The sequence below is a fragment of the Xenopus tropicalis genome, chromosome 2 (assembly GCF_000004195.4).
Source record: "Xenopus tropicalis strain Nigerian chromosome 2, UCB_Xtro_10.0, whole genome shotgun sequence".
Lineage (NCBI taxonomy): Eukaryota > Metazoa > Chordata > Amphibia > Anura > Pipidae > Xenopus > Xenopus tropicalis.
The window spans coordinates 106,789,235-106,805,355 of record NC_030678.2 but is presented as its reverse complement, the minus strand read 5'-3'; the positions used below and the strand labels follow the sequence as shown (position 1 = coordinate 106,805,355).

The following is a 16,121-nucleotide window of genomic DNA, read 5'->3' as shown; positions in this document are numbered from 1 at the left end:
GCATGCATGCTGTGCTAGCACTTGCAGCTGTCAGTATCTCATCTACCCGGCAAGTAGTCTTGTAAGTGTGTGTGTATGGTTGTGGAGCATTGGAGTGCAAGTTTTCACTACTGCACATCACTACAATACAACACGTTTCACTTTTAATTGGCATGCTGTACAAATGTAACTGCTGCTCAATGCAAGGAGTGTTAAACTGTTCAGTAATAGTGGGGTTTGCTACCAACATTATAACTTGACAGGGATTATCCCAGGCCAAATTTATTTTACATCAGGGCAGGGCAAGTAAGTTGTGCTGCTACTTTCTGTGTGTAGCAGCACAGTTCTATGTGCACTTCTCCTCTAGGCGCGCATTCTCAGATGCAACTTACAATGCGTACGTTGCATCTGGGAATACTGACCCAGAGGAAAAGATGTGCCGTACATACGCATTCTCCTCTTTGAGCCACACATTGTGCAGTTAAATTATGCAGCTTGCGGTCTACCAGAACTTCAAGGGAATTGACTGGTAGACTGCGGTCGACGTATTGGCCACCCCTGTTCTAATCCCTACAATTTCTATCATAAGGGATTGCTGGGAAAATAAAAGATGGTGACCCACCACTCTAATAAAAAGTGCCTCAGGCTGGTCATTTTTTTAGAAAATAGGTGTGCCAGTCTGAGTTGTGCCTAATAAATTAGACATATATAACTAAGAGGTTTATTGTACCATATGACTTACGCCTTACAGAAGTACTGAAATAAAATTGTTCTTTTTAAACATCTTTAACTAGCTAATGATGGTGGCTCCAATACTTATATTAGGAAATGGTGCTAGGCTACCTACTAGCTTAGAGTGTACCTTTAAAAATATTTTTCCATTTTACATGAAACCCTTGCTAGTTCTGCGAGAGGAGAGTAAGGAGCCTAGTTTAAAATAAGGAAAACAAAGATGCACTTAGCCAGGGTCAGTTCAGATTTTCTGAGCATGTACATTCTAAACTGGTGTTTGAGGGAAAACTATATGGACAAACACTATAGCTCTAGTGAAACATATTAAAATATCAAAACAAATCTGTTACATAAATGAATCCCACTTTGCAAGGAAGGCTTTACTCTATTATATTTCAACATTTCTATTTCTTTTAAAGGAAAACATTTTTTTACATTTCCCTTTTCCCTAAGAATGAATATTCCACTTAAAAATTAAAACCTGTTAAATGACAATAAAATATAACTAATGTCTACAATATAATTACCTCTGCAGTACACTTCAACTTTAGTGTATTCCCCTGTAGCACACAAAGATTAAATTCGCCAATGTGCGGGGAGCTGAATCCTGGATGCCACACAACTTCACATTCAAGGTCTTTATATGCATCAACTGTGCCTAGTTATGGTTAGTCAAAGAGGGCAGTATTAGACTCCATCAAACTTATTTCCCTGCAAAAGGTTTTCATACATTTTAAATGTATCATTATGTGGAATAAGTAAACTACATTTAATATGTGTAACATGTACACATTAAGCTAAGATACATAAAGGTTAGTACTCCTAAAGCAACTTGGTCACGTCAAAAAAAGTGCGGTAGCCGCATTTTGCAATTTTTTTTTTGCCATAGCATAGCCAATAGCAACTGACTATTAAAAGTAATTTAAAGTACAGGTATTAAAACTGCACCCTGGTTTTAGTGACCTATAAATAATTATTTAATTGAAATAATGTTAACAATTGTAATTATGTTATAAAACATTACCTCTGGCAGGACGTATAGAAAATGCTATTCCTTTATCAGTAATGACTGGCTTCCAGTTAAATTCAGCTGGATGATTCCTGCGATTGTATAATCTTACTGAAGATCGAAATCCTTTTTCAGCTAAGAAATTTGAGTTGGGCGTCAGAACAATTTCATTCGATGACAATTCAAGGGCAACAGGAACTGCTTTTGCAGTTATAAGAATATGCCCAGAGTGTTTTCCATTGATAGTGTAGGTAACTGACCTGCAGAAAAGTATTTTTTTCCATTATTATGCTTAACTATGTAAAATGGGCTAAAATATTAATTTGATTTCAATACTAGGCACATATATACTTTCTTTTATGTCAAGTTACTGAACTATGTCATAAGTTGGTATTCATACTTTAACACTCTATGGCTGTATAGGAATGACATTATCATTTACTCTGGTAATTACTACAAAGTCTTAATATAAAAAAAACAACCAAACTATGAAGACAAAAAGTAAAACTGCATTTTTAAAAGTAAAAGCAAAATATTGCATCTAAGGCATGTACAGGATAAAACATTACAGTCTGACTAATATCAAAGCATTAAGTTCTTATGCAGTCCACCATACCTAATAATATGCTGAATAAAGCTAAAGGTTATTGACTCATTACAAGTCTCTGAAAGAAGATGTTTAACAACTTTTAATGGTCTTTCACACCTTATTAAAAAACTGCTGAACACGACTGTCACATAATACATCTTTTAATACTATCAGCTTACTTTTCAGTACACACAAGGCTATTAGTTTCAGATATGCTAAGCATCATTTAGCTGATGACTGTAATTCTAACCTAAGAGCACATCATCTTAATGGTAAGGAACTTGACTTATTAACCTGGTTTTACTAAACAAAACCATTACAGGTATACAAGTGAGTTTGCATTTCCATAATCACAAAATTCAGTTAAGGTCAAGGGTGGAGAACAATGTATGCCATTAAAGCTCTGAATTTTAAGGGAATTGCAAAGGAAGAACTGCGCCTATAAAAACTGTCAACAAATATCTCTGTTAGATTACTGTTAACATTTATTAGAAAACATGGAAAGAATTAGCCATTCCTGTTAAGAGGTAGTGTGTCTGAAAATACTCAGCAATGAAGCTGATTCTACATTCATAAAAGGCAGCCATATATACCTCTTTCATTGAAGTCAGTTGTGTCATTTGTGTACTTGTGGCTAGTACATGGTAAAATTGGATTGTTTTCTAGACTCTGATTGCATGCTGCACGTCAAAACCATTTTTCCTTGAATTTGGTTTCACCTAAAAGCTCTTTTGTCTTGCCTACCCTTATATCATTTTTCATATATAAGAAATCACGTATTATAAAGAAAGATGATGACACATTGAACCCGAACAAGGATCAGTTCCATATTTGCTCAAAAACTGTGCTTTTTGTGTATGTGCATGCTTAAGAAGGGCCTAAAACTGTTCAGTAATACTAGAAAAGTATGTAATTAGTCAATGTAATACATATTCAAAATGATTTACCTTCAGTTTCTATGCATCTCTGGAAAGAGAGAAAGTGTGAGGGACAGGGAGAGATGTAAAGAAGAATAAACATACTTTTTAAATTTTCCAAGTGTATTGGTCTCCAGTACTACAGGGACCTCAGTCTTTGACATAGGTGGAACAACATGAGAAATGGGGCCAGTTTGTTGCAGCTCATCACAGTCTATTTGTAGTTGAACCCATATGTAAGCATGCAGACTGTTAATGATTTGGAGTTCCTGAACAGATGTGGAACGGACACAAACTTCTCCAAAGTCTATTGTTGAAGGTCCTGTTAAAAAACATTAAAAAAAACATTGAATGACACAAAAGCGAAGAATACAAAAAATCATCGATTTCATTAAAAATAGATTTATCATTTTTTCTCTATACTTGAACTTTAAAAAAATTCAAGAATTAAGAATCTTACATATGAACATTATTAATAAAATAAATAAAAAGAAAATTATATGTTCGGAAAAGGAATTTAATTTCTCCAACCCTCCATATCAAGATTTTACTTATAATCAGTTCTATAGCTCAAGACTTACCAATAATTACATGAATGAGTTGCTGAGGAGTGAGAGTAAGGCTGCAGTCTTCCTTTTCTGTTGAAGTACATGGTGTTGCATTAATGCCATCACTGGTCTACAGAAAAACAGTACATTATTACCAGGAGAAAAACAGATCAAGCTCTTAAACAAGGCTTTGGAAAGTTGCGGTGGATAAGACTTTATTGCCATCACTGGAAAGTACTGTTGGGTAAAAGGAATACAACAAAACAAAGCAAAAATGCCTAGCAGGAAAAGACATATTATAGTTATTTAGAACTGTCATGAGAAAACTCAAAAGCAGAAAGTGGTGCACAGGCTACACCTGAGGTAGAGGTATAACAGAATGACCATTGCATACTTACTGTAATCGAAGGTCTAAGGATCACAGAACACCAAAATCACATCCGAAAAAGATTACACAACATATATCGATATCATTTTCAAGTGTTAAGATCCATTTAAATAACACATCTGCAGCATGTGTTTGAATTACTTCAAATACTTGACTCAAGAATTGTTGAAACTTTTATGGGCTGATTTATCATTAAAGGTTATGGCTTGCCAATGCAATCTTGGCCAATTTTAAGCTTACAAAATAGTAATTGTTAAAGGAGAAAGAAAGGTAAAAACTAAGTAAGCTTTATCAGAAAGGTCTATGTAAATACAGCCATAAGCACTCACAGAAACGCTGCACTGACTTCTCTGAAGAAAGATTAGTTGTGTCTGTAATTCCTGTGCCAGAGACACACAGCTTTCTGTTCTCTGCTCTTTCCTGCTCCCCCCTCCCTCAAGAATGCTAAGAACACTCCCCCCTCTTAGGAATGTGGATCTGAGCCAATCATAGTTGGCTAACTCATAGTCTAACTAACTGAGTATGTTCAGTTTGGTCTGCATGTCTGTGCAGGAGTGAGGCATTATGGGAACTTTCTTTACACAGCTCAGCGTTTTTTCTTCCTGTTTGGCTTCAGATCTTCTGAACAGGTGAAATACGGGGAGACTTAAGGGCACTATTGAGAGAACTGAAGGTATGCCTGCAGCTTGAGATTAACTCTTTATTAGCCTTTCCTTCTCCTTTAAATATATGAGAACAAAAAATTGAGATGTTGGAGAAAATTGAAAAGCATTTGGGAATTTTGATAAATCTCTTCTTATTATGTGTACACAGTTATTTTCTAGCATGCTAAAATTATACACACATACCCAATAAAATGCCAAATGGTTTATAACAAAATCCACATAGATACAGTAGGGTTGATTCACTAAAGTGCGATAAGTGGTATCACATTATTTTTTTATTAAAATTGACGCAAAAAATAACGCTTGATTTGCGTGTGTTAAGCCGCATATTGCATGCGCTAAATAAAGCATGATCGCAAGGCGTTAATTTTAACGCATTGCGTTAATTCTCGCATAGAAATAATATTAACGCATGATTCACAAACACATAAGAAGCGTTAGACGCACTAAATATCGCAAAAGTCTGTGCGAAAATTAACACCTACTTGGGGCAGGCAGTACTTAAAGAAAATTGTGAGCTTTTGGCAATACATTTTTTGCAGTGGAATTTTTCAAGTATGTGTTTGCCCTAGAGTGATGCATCCTCCAGTTTTCAGGGAAATGGTCATTTGCAGAATAGTAGTTTTACAAACGTAATGGTTACGTGCGTTAAATCGTGCGTTAAATCATGTGCTAACATAGCAAGTGGCGAAATATATCGCGTGCAGCGGGAATTAACGCACACGCGGAAAATAATGCAAAAAAAACGCTCATCGTGACTTAAATACCGCAAACAACATCGCGCCTTAATTAGCGCAGGTATCCTATAGTGAATTGTGCGTTAAGTCACAAAAAATAAGAAGCAATAAAATTTTTAGCGCATGTTATAAATAGCGCTCGAAATATCAACCTTTAGTGAATCAACCCTATTGTGTGTAAAATTCATAATAAACAGTTCACCAGTTAATTTAAAGTAGAAAAAAATGTATTACTTCATAGGTCTCTTTTACTATGGATGACGGATAGGTATGTGGGTAGTGAAGAGCAAAATTTTTCACCAGGTTTCACTGTGAAAAAACACACAATAGATGCAAAAAATAAATTGTGCTGTAAAAAGGCCAGAAATCCACCCACTGACTTCAAGTTACAAGTCCTCCCATATATAACCTATATAAATCTGGTGCAATGGATTATTACCTGACAGTATACTCCATATAGTGTGGATCTATGCTTTTCACCACATTTCACTATTACAGCATATGTGCCTTCTTTCTGACTTTGGTTATGGATTTTTCATTCGATATATTTATACTTAACACTTGTAATACATGCGTTATGTAATACACCTAATGGATAATCAGGACAAAAACATTTTTCAGAATTAAAAAATGTGAATCCATGAAAAATGGTGTTTGACAATTTAGAGTAAAATTAGTCATTGTATTTTCTTTGTTTATATCCATAGGCCTTTCTTAGCCTTTTGCTTTCATCCAACAGTGGCACTGCACTCCTTGCAGTGCTACCTTGTTTCAAAAGTAAGTAAAAGGATAAATATACTTACTTCTCTTGATAAAGATCTAGATTCTCCAGCAGCTAGCTGGCCAGTGGTCAAAATATGGCCATTAAGTGAAGAACATGTTTTCAGCTTTTGTGGTTCATTAAAGCACTCGACAATTGAGGGACTTGGAGATACCAATCCTGCTGCTGGTGTAATGCCAATATCTGTAGGATTATTCACATCTTCAAATTCCCTAAAGAAAGAATTGTGGTTTATTATGATAACACAAAAATGCTACAAGCCCTTTGGAATCAATTATGCATTTACATGTACAGTTAAATTGTTACCTTTCCTTTTCTCTTTTCAATCGTTCCTCCCTTATGCTTTGGATATAATTAATATAGTAGTCCTTGTGAGATTTCCTTAACTTTTCTTCCTCCTCTGTGTAAGCATAATCTGGATCAACATAATTGTATCTTTCAACTTTAGTAAAGAGTGTCCTTAAATGAAAAAAAGGCACTGTAAAACACACTATTTCAGTGTTGGTTTAAATGTTAATGTTCCTGCATAATACAGGCTTGTTTAGCTTTACAGTTAAAATTCCTATCCTACAACATCCATAACAAACTGGTTTACTTTATTTTTACTTCATATTTTGATTTAATCTGGAAATGTAAATAAACTGCCAATCTCTTTCAAGGCCTATAATGTTTATGTTTGTGATAGGGATATCATAGATTTTTGGCAAAGTTAAAGTTTTTCCGTGATTGTTCTGTTACTGAAAACATATGTCTTTATTATGTTATCCAGTATAACAATCTTCTGGTAACGTTTCTATGTCTGAAAATGTATAATGATGCAAAAAAAAATAGTTGTAAGCCATGCACTGTATAAATATTCAGCAAAAATGGAATTGGGTATTTCAGAAGTTTTTTATTTAGCACATTTTAAAGTCCCCTTTGCTAGTCTTACACAAAGGGTGCTATTTATTATGCTGTGTAAAAAAAATGGCAACAAAATTCAGCACACATTGGCAGGCTTCACTGTGTAAAAAAACGGCATAACTTTTTATGCGTTTTTTCTTCTGCTGTAACTAAAAATAACAGTGTAAAATCTGACAATTGGATAGTGAAATTTGCATTTATTTCAAACAGCTTTTTACAACATTTTTTTTCAGCGAATTTTGTTTTACACAGCAAAATGGATAGGCCCCTAAACCGCCTTCCACTATATTTACCACCACATCGTGCACACACACAGTGTGAGCATAAGGGTTATTACACTTGGAGACCTCTATTTACTTGCTTGTTTGGGTAAAGTATATGTGGGAGCTGACTTATTTACAGACCATATAATTGTTTGACTGCATCTTTTAGACAATATCACTGTTTTGTGTTAAAACACAGGTTGTAAAAACAGTGTTTGAGTGTCAAACTATAGTATATCTACTGTAATGTTTTCATACATAAATGGTAAATCTTGTTTTTCTCTTTACAAATTACATTTATGTTAAACTTTGCCATTTAAGGGCTCTGGCACACGGGGAGATTAGTTGCTTGCGACAAATCTCCCTTGTCACGGGCGACTAATCTCCCCGAACTACCATCCCACCGGCGAAAATGTAAGTCGCCGGTGGGATGGCTCACGCTGAGCAGGCGATTTCGGCAAATCGGCAAAGTTGCCTCGCGAGGCATTTTCTGCAATTTCCAGAAATCGCCTGCGCAGCATGTGCCATCCCACCGGGGAGATTAGTCGCCCGTGACAAGGGAGATTTGTCACGGGCGACTAATCTCCCCGTTTGCCAGAGCCCTAAGTCCTAACAGTTACTGTTTTGTATGCAAACCCTTTGTCTATTTAATGTTCATGCCTTTATGAAGTAAATAAACAATAAAAGGCTAATTACCTGTACTTTGTTGAACTGTCACTAGGCCGTATGCTTGCAGCTCGATCATTAGGAAATGCTACCAGTTCCTCATTGTCATCTTTTTTTTGATGATTGTGTATATGGGTTTTATTTGAACTTAAAGCAGCCACAGATGTATGTCCAATATACATTGCTGTCTCTTGAGCTGCAGCCAGAAACTGTCCAGTGGCATTAGAAACCTTGGGGGTAATACCTGTGTGTACACAATCAATCAATCACACAATCAATCATTGAATGTAATAAGTTTTTATACAACAGCTCATTAAATGTAAGATACGGCAGTAATCATGAGAAGAAATAATTATTCCAAATAATTATTCCCAAAGCCAGAGTTCAATTCATGTCATAAACCCTAATGATTAAATTCTGAAAGAACTTATGTGTCTCAGGCATCAAAATATAGTTCTGTGGGGCAGGAATGTACTTTTCCCATATTTGTCAAAGGCTGAATTGCATATAGCCCACAGGAGAGCTATGCTGACTTTGTAAACCTTATCTGTAGGTACACAGAATGATAAACCTTCAGTGAATGAATGTCAGCTGGGCCCATGTTCATGTATGAGTGGATGAGCTGAATGTGTAGCCATGAGCAGCCAAAGGATACTTAATCTCACCTCAGAGAGTAGCTTGTATGTTACCTCTTTGTTACTTTATCCAGTCATTTCTTTGGTCTAGTAACTAAATCTAAGAAAGGAATAACCACACGCCACCTCAGCAAATCCAAAAGATGAACAATCTACTTGCAGACACATACAAACACAATTTGGCAGATAACATACATTCTTTTCAATCCAAAACCTTCCTCTTTTACAAAAATAGTGATAAATATCTCTTAAAGGATTAGTAACAACAGTAAATTAAAAATGATTCATAAATACTGTATATATTGTATGTACAGATATGTTATGTTTTTCTTAAAAACATCCAAGAATTCAGTCTCACTGCCACATTTACAGTTGAGTTTACAGCATTTGATGTGCAAAACTGCCCTAATAAGCAAAAGGCCACTGCCTTTTATTGTCCTGCAGAATTGAACTCGCTACAGGGGAATACTTGTGATGGCATGATTTGATAGTACATAAAAAATCCGATGTGAGGTGCAGAGTGTTGTATCTGCAGGTGCAGGCAGCCCTGTTCTTACCCTAACTTATACATCTGAATTATGTGCAAGTTAAAGGGAAATGCGAGAAATGCGATTCAAGCAACAAGGGAAGAAGTTTTTATGGACTTTACACCCAGGCTTTTTCAGACATAAATGTCTCATTCTATGTTTTGAATCTAATGCCCCCTTTGAGGTACAAGTTACAATGTGTCTATAAATAAAAACAACTCAATTTAGTTAATAAATCTAGCAGTCTGGCAAAACACAAGCCACAACAACAGTTCTGATGGGAACTGCAATGGGAATATAATACATAGTAGACCTTTAAAAAAATCCAAGGAATTGAAAGGAATTTATAAGGGAGTGATTTGTACTGTGGGCCAGCCATTTATTAAGCTTTCTCCAAATAGGCCAAACTGGGTGAATGGTTTATGGGTACAATTGTAATACACCCCATTAGGGATTTCTACATTTACAATAATTCCTCCTTAAAGTGATACTGACACTTAAAAACTACTCTTCAAAATATTAATTAACTACTCTTCAAAATATTAATTAATTAATATTAAATTAATGTACATAAAAGCTCCCTTTAGGTCATGTTGATTGTTTTTCACTGATAGGGCTGCTTTTGTATGTAATTGTTACTTGAAGTTCCAAAACCTGACTGTTTTGCCAACCTGACTGTCCCTTCTCAGCCTGTAAGTTATACCTTCTGTGGGGGTTCACTCGCTGGTAGGCTGCAAATGAGGCAACTTCACACACCAAGACCGGTGTAAGGGCTTCCTGCCCACGTTTATTTTTCAGCGGTTGCAGAAGTTTCCCCTCGCAGGGGGTATAAAACAACAGTTGGAACAGAAATATCAAGCCTCCTGGCTAACACAAAAATAAATGCTTCTCTTTCTCCTGAAGCTGAGCAAATCCAGCAGCGTGTCTCTCTCTCACACACACACACAGGCTCATCAGCTCCCCTGCACAGCTTCAGGTGTACTACAAATAGGCCTAGGGCCTCCTGAAAAACCTGGCCTATGGATTTGGGAATCCACCCACCCTGCTCTTGCGGATTCCCAGTAAGACCAGCCCCGGATCAACAATTTAAAAAACTGCAGAGAAACAAAGTGTTTCTATGCCCCAAAACACTGCTGGTCTCACCTCAGTAAAAATGTCTGAGAATCCGTGGCCCATCATACATGTTGTCAATCACTTTTCCCCAGGAAACCGGGGACCTTTTTGTCACCATACCACACTTCTAATACTAATGGACTCCTGCTGCACAAATATGGCAGCCCTCTCATAGCGGAAGATGAGGGATCACAGGTAATGAAAAAGCATCAGGCAAATAATTATGGCAACATTATTAATAGCATGCAAAGATAATGTTATGATAGATGTAACAAAAGGTTTAATTTATGGTGACAGTATCTCTTTAAGTCTTACACAAGTACCAGCCTTTACAAATTTACTAAGAGCATACTGAGCTTGTGTGCCTTGTATATTAACAATACTGTATGTTGGAAAAATGTACTTACCACAAGTAAAGAAATAGTACAGTCAACATATATTACCTGGGTTTATTTTCATCACAATTCTCTTAGATACAGGATTGCACACTGCATGAAAAATAAGTGTTTTTTGATGAAAGACGTTCGTTTTTAAAGCTGGTAAATTATCTTCAGTAGTGGGACCCAAAATATCTACTACTTGCTTCACTCTAAAGGTTCCCACTTGATGTGGAGAAAATGTAAGCATCACATCCTAGAGAAATAAATGGACAGTGCAGTTGGACAGGACACTCCAGAGACACATTAATATTGTTATATGATTTCTACTATTCATTGCATTTAGGGAAAATGTTTTCAATTTTCTGCCTTTTAGCTATAGACAGACAAAAATGTTTGCTGCCTTAAATGCAGAGAAAATAAAACCATAATTTTTTGCATTTCCCTGAAGTTGAAAAACTACCATTTACAGTGTAATACTCTTGAAGATTGTGGCTGTAAATCTTGCTGCTTCTTTATCCCAGCAGCTAAGAAATCTTCAGAATAATATAATATCCACCCGCTGAGACTGGTTTCATTTTAATATTAATTTAAGTTGATTGTGTTCACTAAAAGTCGCTGAAGCTAGAGATTTTGCTTTACACTACACTAAACTTAAAAATAATGAATGATGATGTGTCTGCTTACATAGGAATTGATATGATTCTACATAATTCATTTATGGTGGATTTTTCTTTAAGCTTTCTTTCTTATGGTAAAAATAAAGTATAACAGACAAATATTCAAATAATATTTTCCATTATACAAAGTGAAACAAAATACCACTAGTATAGTAAGTAAGTTAAATTCTTTAAAGACAAATAGGTCTTCTACAGTTTGTACATTCGGAAAGATCATCAATTTCTAGATGCTTATCAAGATGCCTTAGTAAGGTCACCCTCATTCCCTGCTTTCTACCTTCTTACTTTTCTCATAAATCAGTAAACATTACTTATCTTCTAATGTGCACTAACTAGTATTACAACACAATCATAAAAGTAGAATTATAAGCATACAGGCGTACACCACTACTTAAAGGGGTGGTAACCCCAGAATGTGAACTTTTTTTTAATATTAACAGGGAAGTTTACTTTCAAGGAACTGGCTCCTAGTAAAATATCAGAAATAAAAGGGTTAATTTACAGAGATCAGGGAGGAGAAGAGCTAGAGTACACATCATTGTACTTATTTGGGTCACATGTCTTCACCAAGTTTTGCTAGGTAACGAATGGGTAAGCACGCCTACATTCCTCCCCCCTCCTGACCCTTATAGATACAGTGCTGACCAATGCAGGCAGCATTGTATTTATCAGGCAGCTTTCTGCACTGTTTAAGAGGGGTCACTGCTGATTATGTATACTGCATATGTATGCAGTGCCCCCAAAATCCTACTATATAGTTATATAGTTAGAATAGGGGTGCAATGGTTTTGTCAGTATGAAAAACCACACCTCTTTTCACACAGAAAATGGCAGAATTCTCAGGAGAGTTTTTCATGTATATATATGGAGGGCTAAAATATAGGAAAAATCAAAGTGTGGAGTACTGTATATAGGTAAAAAATACTGTTCCAACATGTCTCCTAGCAGACAGCTGAGAAAAAGGCATTCTATATTTCCATGGTCTCCTTATAAACATTTATAAAGCATATAGCATTGTATTCACTTTCCAGCATAGAGGACAATTAAATTAAAATGCAGCTGCCTAAAACAGTGCAGAAATAGTACCTGAGAATGTCCCGGTTCTATCTTTCCTTTAGCTGGAGATATATAGAAATGTGAAATCTTGCAGAAACTAAACACCACAGGAAGACACAGAGATTTATTCTGTAATGAGCAGAGAATATCGACCTGTTCTCCAATGAAGCACTCTTTAAAATTGTATAATGTTCCAGGATTGAAAGACAATGCAACAGGCACACCGGAGCCTGTTACTGCTAACTCTACATGTTGTTTCTTAGTTTCTATAACAATAAAAACAGAAAATTAAGAGTAGAAAATAAGCAAATGGAATGTTTTACAACATAACACTATGGAAGAATATGGCTCCTCTTTGACTCCTGAGAATTATTATCCCTCACCAGGAAGCTTTCCCATTCACTTACTCACAAGCTTTCTACCTAAACGAAGCACCTCCAACCTCATCCTTCAGTGGCTCTTTGTATCTCCCTGCAGTGATTGACTGATTTATTTGGTCACTGCTACACCTGTCAGTCCTTTACGTCCTACCATCTACTTCTTTCTTGGGGAATCACTACTGCCCTCTCCTAAGAGAGTGAGGGTGCCATACGAATAAAAAGTCAGTGTTGAATGAGGTGAAATTAGGATGAGGGTCTTATTCTTGCCTTAATACAGAATTGACTCTGACTAAGGATGACTGTTCTGAATCAGGAAATATTAGATTTTACTGATATCAACCTCATTCTTACAATTCAGTTCAGCCATATTATTCACCTCTAAAGGAAAGAATACATTCAGCGAGTTAGTTGCCCGCAATAGATCTCTGCTATTGCGGGTGACAAACCACTCCGAAAATGCTTTCCACCAGCACCAGCAGAAGTCGCCGGTGGAAAGCCCTTCGCATTGCTTCGTTTTCCTAAGTCACACACAGTTGCCTGCAGGTGGAAACGTTGTGCAACTTCGGATTACCAAAGCACTCCACTCAAATGACTGCTAGTAGATTATTATCACCATGATAACAATGGTTTCGTTGACAACTTCTGATGCAAACTTTTGGCTGCACATTTGTCTGCAGCCTTCTACTGAGTGACTGGGCAGAAAAGTAGCAAAATCAGTGAAAGCAATTAGGTAATTAGAAATATTTGTCTGTTTGTCAACTAGAACTTGTGAAGTAACAGGACAAAACTAATGAAAGAAAATAAATATTTATTTGTATCCTTTATTTTTATTCCCTTCCCAAGCACATGTATTAGTGCTAACTCAAATAACTGATCCCAACACATATCCTGCATGTAGAGAGATACAGGATTTCTGGTGATTTTAAAAGAGTGAGCTCTAAATCGTCTACTTGATAAAAGGTGTATTGGATTTAACTGTAATTCAAAATCAGACTCACAGTTTTTAATTGATTATATTTTGAATGTTTCGTATTTCAGTATGATGAAGCTTATATAAAATTTTCATTTTTGTGATAGTTCCCCTTTAAGGTTTTGTTTATCAAAATTATCTTTTCTTTACCATACAATATGAATAATATGACATTGGAAACATTGTACATTTTATAATTAGAAGTAATTTGTATTCAAGAATCACTACATGAAATTTGCTTTACCTTTATTAACATTATGATAAGACTGTGATTGAAGAAATCTATCTTTACTTCCGGTGGGTTCAAATCTTATAAACAAAGCGTAGTCCTGTTGTGGTGGGAACTGATCGTAAAAGTTGTCTTCATTAAACTGTCTGTAAATAATACATATATGCATATTTTAGTGTCAAATCATTTTCTGAGAGCTGTTTATTTATATTTGAAATAACTGCCAATAAACATTATATGAAGCAAAAGCATACGGCCATTTTTTTACACAATAAAATAAGAATTAGCAAATCATATTCTAGGGACTGACAATTGTAAATATTGCTCTTACTCTACAAGACAAACGATATCACCCCCCCCCCCCCAACTCCAATTGAACTATTCACTTTGCAATGTCAATAATGCAACCTGTTGTGTCATGCCTGCTAGTCCCCCTGGATTGTTCCTCTCCTATGCTTTCTCTAAACCAAAATTATGGTGCTCCACTACAGCTGGTCTGCCAGATAGCCCAATACACATGTGCAAGCAGAGAATGTTCAGGTCCAACATTTGCACTCGGTAACATGTATCACTATGTTGAGTTTAGGCAAGGGGGGAATGAGCAAGGCGTGGAACAACACAAAATATAGTACTTTTAATTCATACTATACTACTCACTTTGGGGTAAAATATATAGTGACATTGGTTTTCTGAAAAGGTAGCAAAACTCCTTGATTGGGTAAACACGAAATCATGTCTGTGGCCTGGGTCTTTTCTGCTTTGCTTCTGTAGTCTAGCTTTTGCAAAGCAGCATCAGTGCTTTCCTCAAAATCTGTGCCCTGTATAAAAAAAGAAATCCAAATATTAACATACAAATATCTTCTTACATGCTTGCAGATGTATGCCACATCTGATAAAAAATATATATATCTATATATATTCCGAATTAGGGAAAGGCCATCTCCTATTTTAATCCATTTTAATCAAATTTAACTCCATTTTAATCAAATAATTCAAATGTTTAAAAATGGTTTCCTTTTTCTCTCTAATAATAAAACAATACCTTGTACTTGATCTGAAGATATAATTAATCCTTATTTGAGCCAAAACAATCCTATTGGGTTTAATTACTGTTTAAAGAATTTTTTTGCAGACTTAAGGTAGGAGATACGAATTACAGAAAGATCCCTTATCCGGAAAACCCCAGGTCCCAACCATTTTGGGTAACGGGTCCCATACCTGTATAATGTTATCATAACCTATTGTAGACTTAAACTGCAAATGCCATAAACTGCTATGTACTGTACCTATATCAGCCCAATAAAACAGCATGACCCTTAAGTTTCAATGATATATCAGCTACTGCTTTCCCACAGCATAATTGTGTCTGAACTTAATTGCTAGCCCTGAATTCAGTTTTAGTTTGTTAATGAAATGTTTCTGTGAACATATAGCAGCATGAATAATAACTGCAGTGTCTGTCTATTTAATCATCTTAAAAACTATAATAAGTATGAAGTAGTTTTCTTACTATAGGAGAAGCAAAACATATGCAAAGTATTTAATGACTAGATGTTTCAGTCCAGTTTTGTGAATAATGAATACCAGTGGGAGATACTAATAAGATTCATGCCTTACCATTTCAACTCCAAGGGCATCGTCATCTAGGACAGATACCCAGTGCATTGTCTCAGGGCTATCGTTGTAAATTACTGCTTGACGAGTTGCTGATGTCCCAAAATAGACTGATCCAAAATGAAGGCACTCTAATGATTTGCCAGATACATCAAGTAATCTCAACACTTGATAGACAACATTTCCTTTTATTTTCACAAGTATTTCGTCACGGCCCTGCAGTTTAACCCTGATAAATGAACAAAGTAAATAAGTATAGGTAACCCTGTATATTAATTATATTATTATTAAGTAATTATATTAATTACTGGTACTGGCTAGAAATATTAGGTATCATTAATATCCTTTATATGTATTTTACAA

The 16,121-nt window shown here is 35.7% G+C and overlaps 1 protein-coding gene across 2 annotated transcripts in view; it reads right to left on the bottom strand.

The window, feature by feature from the left end:
• cfap47 (chromosome X open reading frame 22) overlaps positions 1–16,121 on the bottom strand; it is a 214,872-nt gene that overhangs the window by 187,691 nt on the left and 11,060 nt on the right. For both annotated transcript variants that reach the window (XM_012957626.2, XM_012957627.2), the window contains exons 6-17: positions 15,762–15,987; positions 14,802–14,962; positions 14,160–14,290; positions 12,596–12,831; positions 10,896–11,085; positions 8,208–8,421; positions 6,652–6,804; positions 6,368–6,557; positions 3,808–3,904; positions 3,332–3,548; positions 1,736–1,980; positions 1,239–1,369 (exon numbers count right to left, since the gene is read on the bottom strand). In XM_012957626.2, the coding sequence (XP_012813080.2) occupies positions 1,239–1,369; positions 1,736–1,980; positions 3,332–3,548; positions 3,808–3,904; positions 6,368–6,557; positions 6,652–6,804; positions 8,208–8,421; positions 10,896–11,085; positions 12,596–12,831; positions 14,160–14,290; positions 14,802–14,962; positions 15,762–15,987 (2,191 nt within the window). The remainder of the gene's footprint in view (positions 1–1,238; positions 1,370–1,735; positions 1,981–3,331; positions 3,549–3,807; positions 3,905–6,367; positions 6,558–6,651; positions 6,805–8,207; positions 8,422–10,895; positions 11,086–12,595; positions 12,832–14,159; positions 14,291–14,801; positions 14,963–15,761; positions 15,988–16,121) is intronic.